Source organism: Embiotoca jacksoni, unplaced genomic scaffold (genome assembly GCF_022577435.1).
Source record: "Embiotoca jacksoni isolate LCO1_2020_lvr unplaced genomic scaffold, fEmbJac1.0.p SCAF_9, whole genome shotgun sequence".
Lineage (NCBI taxonomy): Eukaryota > Metazoa > Chordata > Actinopteri > Embiotocidae > Embiotoca > Embiotoca jacksoni.
In genome coordinates this window covers 513,832-527,332 of record NW_027185447.1, presented here as the reverse complement: position 1 = coordinate 527,332, position 13,501 = coordinate 513,832, and the positions used below count along the sequence as shown (strand labels likewise).

General features: G+C 40.2%; 1 protein-coding gene across 2 annotated transcripts in view; it reads right to left on the bottom strand.

The window, feature by feature from the left end:
* Positions 1 to 13,501, bottom strand: part of plxnb1a (plexin b1a) — a 70,864-nt gene that overhangs the window by 21,875 nt on the left and 35,488 nt on the right. The window contains exons 5-14 of one of the 2 annotated variants that reach the window (XM_069140765.1): positions 12,504 to 12,686; positions 9,600 to 9,728; positions 6,997 to 7,097; positions 6,759 to 6,891; positions 6,390 to 6,546; positions 5,502 to 5,610; positions 5,014 to 5,122; positions 3,835 to 4,617; positions 1,028 to 1,126; positions 120 to 242 (exon numbers count right to left, since the gene is read on the bottom strand). In XM_069140765.1, the coding sequence (XP_068996866.1) occupies positions 120 to 242; positions 1,028 to 1,126; positions 3,835 to 4,617; positions 5,014 to 5,122; positions 5,502 to 5,610; positions 6,390 to 6,546; positions 6,759 to 6,891; positions 6,997 to 7,097; positions 9,600 to 9,728; positions 12,504 to 12,686 (1,926 nt within the window). The remainder of the gene's footprint in view (positions 1 to 119; positions 243 to 1,027; positions 1,127 to 3,834; positions 4,618 to 5,013; positions 5,123 to 5,501; positions 5,611 to 6,389; positions 6,547 to 6,758; positions 6,892 to 6,996; positions 7,098 to 9,599; positions 9,729 to 12,503; positions 12,687 to 13,501) is intronic. The other variant, XM_069140766.1, reaches the window with a different exon arrangement.

Below are 13,501 nucleotides of genomic sequence, written 5' to 3'. Positions count from 1 at the left end.
AAACAACATTCTACGAAGAACCATAAAACGAACACACCTAAATTAGGCAAGGATAGTGTGTAAATGAATATATTCAACATCCTTGTCATTATTTCCGGGCAACAGTGATAATTTCTGACCTGGTGCAGTTGACAGGTGATAAAGAAGACCGATGGCTGTGTGGCATCCGGCTCCACGAAGGCATCCACCACCACTGACTGATTCTCAATGTCCAACACACATTCGTAGTCCAAGTTGTCATCCTTAAAGAGCACACCACACATAGCACATTATAATAATTCATATTTTGAATCATTGACTGTCACAGCAGCACAGTTTCAAAATATAGTTTTGTGCTTTTTCTGCAGGAATCTCTGGCTCCGGAGCTGCATGTTCTGATTAGTGGTCACAGGCCCCACGAAACTACATGACGTTTAGTGTTTTTTGATTGAATGCTGATCATTTCTTTCTCTGCTCTCTCTTTATCCAAACCTTCAAAGCAGATGTTTGCCCACCTCTGAGTCTGGCTCTGTTACAAGATTTCATCAGTTAAAAGGGAGTTTATTCTTTCCAACTGTCAGACATTTTTTTCTTGTTAAAAGAGAGTTAATCCATCAACATGTGGGGATTGTTCAAATTTGGGTTTCTCTCTACAAAGTTGTAAATTTCTGTAGTAAAGACCTTACTATGTTATAAAAGCCTTGAGATGACTTTTGTTGTGATTTGGCACTATATAAATAGAATAGAATTAAAAATTTATAATATTTTCAACATTATGCCATAATGCTTAAAATGTTTTTGGTAGCATGTTTTTTTTTTCCCACTATACCACAGTGATATAAATTCAGAGTAGGATAACATGCTTCAAAAACATGTAATAAATATTTTGTGTTAACAATCTTGACGTATTGTTAGAATGTTTTAGAATGTTTTTAGATAACGTTATCCGACCTGAAGAGGAACATTCCTTGAATATCGCATCTTTTTAGGCGAGTAGTCTTGCACTGCAGATAAAAAGAGCAGTTAACCCTGTGGTTGGTTACATTACCTGAAACAGGTTGAGGTGCTGTCCCACCAGAGTGATCTTCCTCTCCACATTGACAGGGAGGAGAGAAGAGTCCTGAACTTTCTCCACACATGGGCATTCCTGATGACACATTACAAAAGATGATGAGAAAAATCTATTCATGAGAAAACGTAGCCATACTATACAGACCTACATCAGGATCCTGCTCATTTGGCTGGCCTCCAAGGTTCCTCACAGCTTTGCTGGAGTCATATTTGATGAGGATTTGTCCTTTAGCCACCATATAAAGCAAATCTCCAGAACTGCCTTCTTTCATCTACATAATACTAATAAAATCAGGAAAATCATTCCTCAGCGTGATGCAGAAAAACTCATTCATGCAGCCGTTACTTCTAGGCTAGATTATTGTAATTCCTTGCTGTTAGGATGTCCAAATTACTCATTAAAAACCTTGCAGCTGATCCAAAATGCTGCAGCAAGAGTACTGATGGGATTTAGCAAGAGAGATCATATTTCTTCAGTTTTAACTTCTCTTCACTGGCTTCCTGTGAAATCAAGAATATCATTTAAAATTCTCTTGATGACTTACAAAGCCCTACATGACCAGGCTCCATCATATCTTAGAGATCTTATAGAACCATATAATCCTAGCAGAGCAGTTTGCTCTCAGTACGCTGGTCTGCTTGTGGTTCCTAGAGTTTATAGAAGTAGAATGGGAAGCAGAACGTTCAGTTTTCAGGCTCCTCTCCTGTGGAACCAGCTCCCAGTTTGTGTTCGAGGGGCAGAAACCCTCTCTAGCTTTAAGATTAGACTCAAAACATTCCTTTTTGACAAAGCCTATAGTTAGGGCTGGCTCAGGTAGACCTGAACCAACCCTTAGTTATGCTGTTATAGGCCGAGGCTGCTGGGGGACCTCGTTACATGCTGAGCTTCTTTTCTTTCCTCCTACTCTTTAACTGACTCATACCTCACCATCTTTTTCTCTCCCATAGTTTTTGCTTATTATCTGTTGTCTCCATTCAGTTCCCTCGCTCGCGTAGTTTCTCTTCTTTCTTTTGTAGATGTCCCATCATGGAGCTGCATGTCTCGGCCCTGCGCTTGTTGTCTCCACCAACAGTTCTTCTCTTGTATCTCTATGCTGTCTTTTTCTCTCTCTGCTCTCCTCTCACACCAAACCGGTCAAGGCAGATGGCCGCCCACCCCTGAGCCTGGTTCTGTTGGAGGTTTCTTCCTGTTAAGAGGGAGTTTTTCCTTCCCTCTGTTGGAGGTTTTTCTCCCTTAAAGAAGAGGGGTTTTTTTCCCTCCTTGCTTATGTGGGAATTGTTGAATTGTTGGGTTTCTCTGTATGATGCTGTAAAGTTCTGCTGTAAGGACTTTAATGTGTTAAGTGCCATGAAATAACCTGTGTTGTGATTTGGCGCTATATAAATAAAGTTTAATTGAATTAAATGTGATAATAATGACCACTTGTGGTGGACTTCCACTGCACATCTGTTGTTCCGGGTCTTCCCAAAGATGTCTTGAAATGTTCAGGTTCTTTCACATTGATTTTCATAAAACAAATTTGCTAATTTAATTCACAGCGGCACGGTCATGAGTTTCACTGAATGGTTGCTATTTAGTTTAACTAAGGGGTTAAGCAGCTTGAACCAAGAAAATGTATCTCTGACATTAAATTATCCAAACCAAAACATCACACCAGCCAGCACTCCCCTCCCATGAAATCATGCAAACACACCTTATACCTGAAATCCAAACAAAATGCGTGACAGCCGAAACCAAAAAACATCCCAGCAACAAAATATACGACATACAAGAACAACACAAGAAGGGAATTCACTTCTTACAAAACGTCTGATCAGATGTCCCTTAGCTTGCAGAGGAAATGTCCTGGGTTAGTAAAATATAAATATCTATAGCTAGCACTGAATGAGGTGAACAGATATGATATGGAGAGGGTAGACAAGTCAATAATAACTGCCAGGTTAATGTCTACATTGCTGAATTGCGTCTTCACATCACATAATTTGCTGGTTTTGTAGACAGTAGAGCCTTTAAGAGGAACTGCATTCGAATCAGTTTAAGTTTACGTCATATTTAGAATATTTTCACATTCATCTTGTGTCAGTTAACTGTTTCTGACAGTGAACTGAAGCTTTTATATCCCTGTCTTGCAAACCACCAAACTCCTTTAACAGACAAGTAATTTTACCTGACAGTTACTGGTCTATTGTGGAAAATGTACGAAAGGTAATACACCCAAAACTCCATCACATAATCCCACTTAAAAAAACAACAACTATACTATCCCATTAAAGCTTTAATCTTCACAGATAAAATAAACAGTATTACTTAAAGTAATCCTTTAAAATATTTAGGAAATGCAACTTAAATATTTTTTTTGTTGGGAGTTAAGTGAGACAACCATTCTCATATCTGTCTGGTAAATATGCAGGAAGAGAAAACTAGGTTAGCTTAGTATAAATACTAGAAATATGGCGAATAGTTGGCCTGGCTCTCTTCAACAGATGAACCGAAATAGATATCACCTGGTAGTTAAAACAGTTTGAGACATGTTGAGGTATTGAATTTTGTTGTTTGGACAGTCACGCCAGCTACATTCCCCACTGCCTGCAGTCTTTATGCAAAGATAAGGTAACTGCCAGCTAAATGTAGCGTCACATTGAACAAATATTGGTATTAAACCTTTCCTTTTGCTCTCATTGCAAAAAAAGCAAATAAGTGAATAAACTGTTGATTAAAGCAGTGTATTGTGGTGTTCTGAGCAATGTTTCTGCACTGATTCCACACACGGGTTCCAAACTCACCATAAAATAAAAGTCAGTTGAAGAATCAGATTGGACGTTTGTTGCAGATTGAGTGTTGAGGTCAATAACTGTTTCAGGTGATTGTGTAGAGATGAGAACAACAGATGACTCTGTTGCAGAATCTGCCTCAGTCTTTCCCTGTCGTTCCTCCCACCCATTCAGCCACGGAGGTGAGTCATTCTCTTCAGAGGTGGCCAGAGAAACGGCTTCTTTGTCGTCGTCGATAGCACGGTGTGTAAAAAGGGCCACTTCACTGGCAGTAGTCGAACTTATCTCAGAGGAAAAGCCCACCGCTTCACCTGATTGCTCTAAAACTCTCAGGTGAGGGTCTATCTGGCCACTAGTGCTGCTGGGTAATGTAGTGTGGGGAGTTTCATCAGTGATATTTAAGGTGCCCTCATCTTTTGAAAAACCTCTTGTTGTTGTTGTTCCCTCCATATCGGAGAGGGAACCGGCTGTGGTGGGGACGTCGGTGTGTATAGTGGTGGCCTGGGCAGAGGTCCTGACAAAGGGGGAAGTTGTGGGGAGGGTAACTGGTGTGGTGGATTCAGCATTACGGGTGGTGGTGGGTGTCACTGTGGTGTTAGTCGATGGGACAGCTGCTGTGGTGGGGGCAGATGTCTCTGTGGGTGGTGGCTGTGTTGTTGTAGTGGTGGTGGTTGTTGTTGTTGCTGCTGCTGCTGTTGTTGTTGTTGTTGTTGTTGTTGTTGTTGCAGTTGCGACAGTAGATGAAGGGGTCGGTTTGCTGGTGGGTGGGGGGATGGTGGGTGTTGGCTGTTTGAACTTGACGATGGAGTAGCACAAGTGAACGAGCAAGGAAAGGAGGGGACAAGAAAAAAAGCGTGGGGAGACAAAATTAGGATAAAACACAAGGGTATGCAGGAACATTAAAAAGTAACTTATGAGTGACATAAAAAAAAAAAGGGTTCATGGTAAAAAAAAAAAAAAAAAAAAAAAACACAACTAAGGCAAATAGAAAAACATCAAACATGACAAAACAATGCATGCACAGACTAAATACTGCAGTATGGTGCACAAAGCAGTATGATAAATGATCAGCAAGACAGACCCAGTGCTTTTCAGTCACAGTGCTTTCTCCAGCCCCTGAGATCAATTAGCATATAAACATTTCTCAATACAATTGATAAGCCTTCCTTTTTAGACTTAGTGTGCACTCACATTTTGGTTGTAGATGGTGAATCCTTGGCTGCAGGTGTGTGTGTGTGTGCAGACATGCTGGTGGATGCACCAGTTACACCCCCAGCGACTGCTAACGCAGCCTTGGCATCTAGCAGCACACAGAGCAGGACAACAAAAGAAATCATGATAATAATTTGTGACAGTAAAACCATGTGAAAGCCCAACAACAATAACCACCACTGTATTATCTATACTTTGATGTTCTGTTCACTTGCACCACAGCAAGAATTAACATGTTTGGGAATCTTGAATTTATTCAAACAATCACAGTGTGTTAGGCACAAGATCTAACCATCATTAGTCTGGCCTCTAATGTACAAACAGGTATTCATTCAGAAGCAATAAGCTCAAAACACTTTGATAGACATGCTTACACGTAATGTATTTCACTAAATTAGATTTAATAATGTGTTGAGTGATGAGATGTGCGTGCGTGCGTGCGTGCGTGCGTGCGTGCGTGTACTTACGGCCTGCGTCCAGAGAGCTGCTGGACCAAGCTGCAGTTGTAGAAGGTGAATTCTGTCTCTGCTACCGTCACGTTTATGAAACGCAGCGACAGGGTCACCATTACAAACTCTGCATAAGAGCAAAATCAGATGTCAGCATGCAAGTCAGCCTCAATACATCTGATGAAAAATGTTATGTCAAATGCTTGTCATTCTTAGGACAAGGAATCATTCCAAAAATGTTTGGTTACTGATATTGATACCTTGACTTTGATAGTAAAAGAGAAAACCATTACAGACTACAGGGCAAATCTTCAGTTTTCCTGCAGTTATTAAATTTAACCCAGATTTTCTGTAGCTACAATTACCTATATCCCCTGAACACCTCACATGCCATCAGTAAATGCTAACTAGCCAGCTGCCCAAAGAAGCCTCAGTTACTGCAGCTCATGTACCCCAGATGGGTATGTGGCCAAATATTAGTTTGCAAAATGTGAAATCAGCAATTTTTATGTAAAATTTCCCTCAGCTGACTGATTTGTATCTATGTGGGCGAGCCGCCCAATTCGAGGCTACTATGATAAACACAGTGTGGGCTCACTGACGCTGATGATATTTACTCCTACATAAACAGAGAAAAAGTTATGCGTCATAAATTGGCAACGTGTTGGTGTGAATGTATTATATGTGTCAAATTTTGGTATCGAACGGCAAGGCATTTTTTAATAGTAGATATTATTGAAACAATTTAGTCGATGCCATTAAAAGAATACCCAGCCCTGGTTATTCTTATAAGCATTAAAGTACTGTTTTGGTGTGAATTTAAGTTCAAATGACTTGTCCTGAAGTAAAGATTTAAAAAAGAAAATTTACTGAAACATTTTAAGCAGTTCCTAACCGAACACTCACCATCTCCATGGCCAATTGGGGGCAGATTGCTGGCATCAGGGGTGGAGCATACAACACCAGTGGTAGTGAGAAAGGCAGGAGTTTCTGTGTCCTGGAAAAAGCAAGAGTAGGTCTCTCCTTGATTTAGACTGGGGAGGCCCTCGACTGACACTGTGATCTGAAGAGAAAAGGACACGTAAAGAAAAAGAAGGGAAAAAGACAGAAAAGCGAGAAAAAGAGTTTAAGCATTTAAAGTGGTGCTTTTAAAATCTACCCACTGAGGGTTTAACTCGGAAATCTTCGAGGACTAAAACTCGACTGCAAAAGGCACATAGCAAAATATTCTAGTGCATTGCTCCCATTCGCAACCCACTCTTTCCCCTGTCTTACATCAGTTTTCACCCCGCGGCTGATGTTGTAGAGGCTGAGGTGCTGGATACTGAGGCACTGCTGCATCTGGTTGAAACTCCACAACCACTGACCCTGTACAGACCCTCGCTGGCACTCCCACTGCTGGCCACACCTGAAACCCCACAGAAGTGTTACAGGAGAGGAGCAGTGATGATTCATTATTTACTTATCTATGAACTTGTTTTCTTTTTACAAAAACAAGTGCATACTGACTCACCTTCCCTCCAGGACACACCAACCACAATAGGGGTCTTTGGCAGACAGACAAGACTGACAGTCCATGTGATCTCCACATTCTGCCACTGGACGCTTCTCTACCTGGAAATGGCAGATAAGTGAGGGTAAGAACAAAGCCTAATTTTGGTTGATTTGGTCGAGCTTACTGTGTAATAGTTTTCTGTATTTAATTAAGCATCAACTATTCTAAATGGCTTTCAGAAAGAGTAAACCGAGACAGGACTGCTGTATTACTATTTTACATTTCAGAAACTCACTAGCTTGAATATAAATAAAGCATTGCACAACTCATTCAGTCAGTGTGTCATTCAATAACCTTGTGGTTAACAATTTAAAGAAATGTGACTCCCTCATGAATACACAAGCCCTTATAAAATGACTTTTAACTTCCCATGTGCCATGGATTTTCTATAATTCCCAACCACAACTTCATAACTTACGCTTGACACTAACTATGCTGAATGATCATTGCTTAATTGTTACTTTGCTTAAATGTCATTATTTATCCTTCACGCCTCATGTAAAGCTCACTTTGTTTATTGCTTTGCAAAATCATAATTATTAGTAAAACAATATTAAATTACCTTTAATCATTATTTCATGACAGTTTCTTTCATGTCAATGCGCTAACTAGGACCAATATTACTTTATTGAAACTTTTTTTTTTTAGATTTGAACTTAACTGAAAGTTAACAGTATGAGCATGTTATTGACAGAATCATTGTTTTAAAATCCCACATCTCCAAAATATTTGCTTTTCTTCCAAGAAAAAAGTAAGCTTTAACTATTGATGCTTAATCCCCAAAATGTTTGCCCTTCTCTTCCTTCATCTTCTGTATCCTTACCGGGGGCAGGTTGGCACAGCTGGACTTGACCTCGTACTCTATGTAGGCCACCTCTCCTCTTCCCTCCACCCGCCCATCTTACGAGATCAGTATGATAAACTGACAAAGCAGTCCATCCACTTCCAGTTATGTTGTTCGACCGAGGTTGCGTGACATTCACGGTTATCATTCACATTTTTTCAGCCACGAATGGCAAGAGAGTCTATTATATATCCTCTTTATGATACTTTCTTTTTCAGTATTTGAGCTTGTCTGTAACTTAGTGCTTGTGTGTGATGATGCTAGTTCACAGCTACATAGCCGTTGCTTCACAAAGTCAATTTGACTTTTTCTAGAACTTTCAACTCCTAAATTGATCATGGATGTTTAGTTTTTTCTTTTGGTTATAAATGAGAGAGGTTTCATATTAACATATCTTCTTTATGTGCACTCAGCTAAGTATTATTTAGAAAAAAATGAAATGAAAAAAAGCAGAGGCTACTTGGCTTTGCGCACACATGCAAGTTACGGTATGTGTAGTTCTACACACAGCAATGGCTTTAGTCTGCATCTCGACAGGCTCCATTAATTTGGCAATATGTGCTCAAATTCTTAGGCTTGTTTTTGATTGGTTCTTTTGCTTTAATTTGCACTGCCTCTCGTCTGCCAACCACCCCAAGACGGTTGGCCGTGTCGTCGGATAAAACAAAGAGATATTTAAAAAGACTCATTCAGAACCAGTGTCGACAACTGTGAACAGTACTCAGCCCTGCTGCTAGATGTATCATCACTCAGCATGGAGTTGGCCTGAATGCAGACTTGGTTTGAGGTTATGGGAACATTTTTCCTTGACTGGAGTCAGTTGTGAACTACATACTTGTGATTTATTTTCGTGGCAGTGCTTTAAAATCAAAACATTCCAATCTTAATTCAAATTATATTGAAGAAGTCTAATAGTGTTGTGATGTTTACACCGCCTAGTTAGAATTTATTTTCTTAGGACTTTTCAGATTTATGGTCCAATTTAAAACATTTGTTAGGTAAGTAATCGTGAAGTAATCAAATGTAAGAAGTAACATTACTTTATTAAAGAATTCCAAATAGTTACATTAGCCATTATTTTACCGGGGTAACTATTAACCTGTGACTTATTAAATTTTTAAGGTAGCCTTCCCAATACTTGTTAAATGAAACTTGAGGCTGCAGTTCTACATGAGATGAAGGTGTTCAGTGGTTCAGGACTGACACAAGCCATTCGGTGTATAGACTTGTGGTTTCCCACATCCATTTATCAGCACCTATAGCTACCCACACACGCTCTGTAGGGAGTGTGCCAACACAATGCAGGCCACTTTCTCTGATCAATACCATTGTTATGTCCGACCTAACACCTCCTGCTCACTGTTGTACTCATCATAGTGGTGTGTGACCTTTGACCTTGACAGCCAGCTGGCCTCTCTGTTTTCTTTTATACTCTTTGATTCTTATTCTTTTATCCTCTTTTTCAGTGAGAGAGACACAGCTTGAGGAAGTATCAAAGCCTGAAAAACTCTGACAAACGATAAATTGTCTGACGATGAATGACAAGCCATGTTCAGTCTCGTGGATGGAGACATCTGGGTGAGAGGTTGAATGGGGAGACTCACCAAAAAGGCTGCGGCCGGTTTTAGATCTGTTCAGTATTTTGAACATTAAAACACGTGAAAAATAAAACCTGCAACTATCCAAAACTGTGTAACAGCATTCTTTGTAGACTTACGGTAGATTTGGACATGACGTAGATGTGTGCTCCATTCTGATCCAGTAAAAGGTCACTGTTAATGGGGGAGTTGGGATGGATTGTTGTGTTCGCGTATACATCCACCATGCCATCTTGACCAAGATATACCTGGAATATTACACCGGAAAAAAACAGATGATACTCCAGAAATTGTGGTACTTATATGTAAGAAATATCACGAGCATTGGATTTATATTTCCAGGACAAGCATTTTTAACAGGGCTAAATTCCTCACAATGCAAGACCAAAAGGAAAGGCTGGCAAAAAATAAAAATAACACAAGAAAAAGAAATACCTTCTTCGGTTTACAACTCAAACACAAATCAAATTACACGTGCGCAGGAGTGCAGCAGAAGTGGCCATGAATGAGATTATCGCACAGTCAAATCTAATATGAAGCACAGGAAGACACCTCTGGCTTAAGTGATTCCCAGGCCTTCAAACTCTCATGTTACCTCATGTTAATGAGATCACTGTGAACAAAATGGAGAATTAGTCGTCCCATTAAGAGGATGCACTCAACACATAATGGCATGGGAAGTTGTTCTGTAATGCTCTGTGACTTCTAAACATTTAGGCAGTATTTTGTTTTGCCCGTCATATTTGCCTATATTAACACTGGGAGTGTTACTGTAATCAGTCCTCCTGTCCATACCGGCCTTGATGTGATCTGAAGTGATTCCAGTGTAAGAGATGGGGGACAAAATTCAAAATCCTTGTTCTATGTGGAATGCATTGTAAAGTTGAGCTAAAGCTAAAGTTTCAGGGTTTTTCATGTGAAATGATCTCTAAGTTTCCTCAGACTGTTATATTGCTAGTATTGCTAAGCTGAGTTGGAGGAGAGCAACACAAAGAGGACATTTTTTTATTAACAAGACTAACTTTAGAAGATTTAAGAGCCGGGATACTGGAATTTTGGGGGCGATACTGCTTTTAGGGAGTAAAAAAAATTCTGATAATGATGAATCCACTATTATTCTTTATTTCTTTATATCTTTGTTGAAGTACCTGAGCTCACCCGTGTAGAGTATACGATTAAGTTGTTGCGGTTTCTGATGTGTCACCATTGTTTCTAAGGTGGTAAGTTTACATACAATAGTCAACAATGTATATTTCCATAGCTTTAATTCAATACAGTATTGCATTATGTCGGACTTGAAATAAATATGAACCTATCCTTCAAAGATGCCTTTTTGCCTATACACAAAATGTCTTCAAACAACAATACCTGTGCTCCTCATGTGAGAAGTAGGTTGATAAATATACAGGTATTGATTTGCAGTGATTTCATTAAATACAGCAGATTTATCCTAATCTTAAAAGAATAAATCCAGATTTGGGATAATCAATCTTTCAATCTCAATCTCTTTTTTGCCAAGAGCTAGATTAAATATTCAATTCTATTCATGTCTGTGTCCAACTACGACACTCAAGCCAGAGGGTGATTGGTTAGCCTGGCTCCCTCCAAAATCTAAAAATAAGAGTACAAATCACTCTCACTTAAGAACATTAGTGAATGAAAAATATTAGTTCCAGCATACATCTCTTCATAAACCCAGAATTAAGCATTTTAATATTTTACTTTGTGTATGACTTAAACAAAGTCCTAAAGTGGTGGTTGGTGTGTTTTCCATGCCTATATGTCCAGTCTTCGTGCTCAGCTAAGATTAACAACTCCAAGCTCAATCTCCATAGTGTACCAACGTGAGAGTGTTATCAATCTCCTCATCTAAATCTAGGCAAGAAAACACACGGGCATAGTTCTAAATATATATATTTTTTTAAACTACAGATGTAGATCTCGCTAACTACAGCTGCAAATATCTAGTTGGTGACACCAATACTACTGGAGTATTACATTTATTATGAGTCATCAATGGCCACCTTTTGTCTTTGACTTAACCACATGTACACACAGTCAGAGTCCGGTATCTGGATGCTGTGGAATTTTTCCTGCTGTGAAACAATAATCCTGTTACAATAGCTTAATTCAGATGGCTACATGAAGTGCTGCTTTTATCTGCTACCTAAAAGTATTTAGACTGGTAACCCCCCCCCACCCTCCCACACACACACACACACACACACACACACACACACACACCGCAAAACAGGCTTACTATACGAATACCTCTCAGCAGAGTTATGTCTACAATCCTCTTATCTTGATGCCTTCACGTAACTTATCACATCTATGTAGATGTTCAAAAGGTGGTGATACGCTTCCGTTTTTGGACAACAGTGAAAAGACCTCGACAAAAACGTTGACACCCCCGTCAGACATCCATTCTGGGCAAAACATTCCATCAGTTTTCTCCCCCCCCAAAAAAAAACAACTAGCACTGCTTTAAAGTATTAACTAAAAAATGCATTAAAGTCTCCAACAATCACACGCTGCAGTCCGCAGAACAAAAAGCAAATGCATTAAGGATGGGATCATGGTGGTATGCTGGTCTGTGTATGTTGGAACAGGGTGGGTGTCAGAATGATGGGACTTATCCAGGCTGTAGTCACATAGTGATGCAGAAGTATATGGGAACTTGGCTAATAAAAACATGTCTGAAATTGGATTCAAATGTTTTTAGGTGGTGCAAGGTGTGTTTGCTTTGCTAGGATATGATTCATGGGCCAAGCAGAGAGTTAGAGCCACAAGGGCAGGGCTGTATGGACACAGTATTAGTTAAGCCCTGACGCTTGTGTGCCTGCAGTGACTGGAAAATCAGAACACTGCCCTAATAAGAAGTTTCCCAATGGTCTAAACATTTTTATATTACTGGTGATGAGTCAGGGGTGTCTCCCTGCCTTCCGTCCGGTGCATGCTGGGAGAGGCTCTCCAGGGCCCTACAGAAACTAAAAATAAAAGCATGTTAATGTGTGAGCTACCTTGTGAAGAGTCCCTTTGGAGTCTCCCAGGAAGGCGATGCTGTGTCCCTCTCTGACACTGACTGCCACAGCTGTGAGACGGGCAGATGAGGTGTGCCAAGCGGCTTTAGCTTCCAGTGGTGCTCGGCTTGCCATCGGACTTGGGGTGTGATCAGAGCCACAGGGATACGCCTTCAGGGTATTCTACAACATGTGACAGGATAGAAAGGGTTTTTTTTAGCTGCTTTGTCCTTAGGGAAATGCAAACAGTTTTATCGCTGTCATCTTTTGATTTTTTTATATCCGTCTTATGTTGATCACAATCCATTTGGAAAGATTTGTTGTGTTCTTTTGTAAACACAAGCTTCAGACTAACAAGTTTAGATTCCTACTATTGCCTCAGAGTCTTTGAATCTTCTTAATTCATTTTAAGAGGATTGCAACATAGATTAAAGCAGGCTCTCTCTAAGACGACCAACATCCTCTTATAGTTTGCTTTTCAGTAGGTCTCTGCGCTTTGTCTCCAGATAATTGGCCTTGAAGGAGGAGCATCTTTTTTTAGTCTGCTCAGAGTTTGTTTATTAATAAAATAAGATGGCTTATCATTATTGGAAGGGGAACTGTGATCTAATACTTCCTCTTCCTTTATTCATCTCTTTCCTCCCCGTGTCTCATTTTCTTCCTCTAGATTCTTCTCTTCTTTCTTACTGTCGTTCTCTTCGCCAGTCTTTCTTTTCTCATGTTTCCGTTTCCTCCCCCTTTCCCTCACTCTCTCCGTCAGTGGGTTTCAGGAGAACTCCTATCCTTTCTTGTCAGAGCTCATTAGGCAGCAGCACAGATGATCCGGGGTTAGTTTGCTTTATTGATCCCAAACGAACCCATTAAATGGTTGTGAGGGCTGGGAGGACCTGAGCGGCTACAGGGCGGAGGAGGGGGTGCCTCAATAGCTACAACTCGGCAAAGCTACTCCTGGGTCATCTGCGAGCTCAGGGCTTTACGACAAGGGCCTCATTACTAGA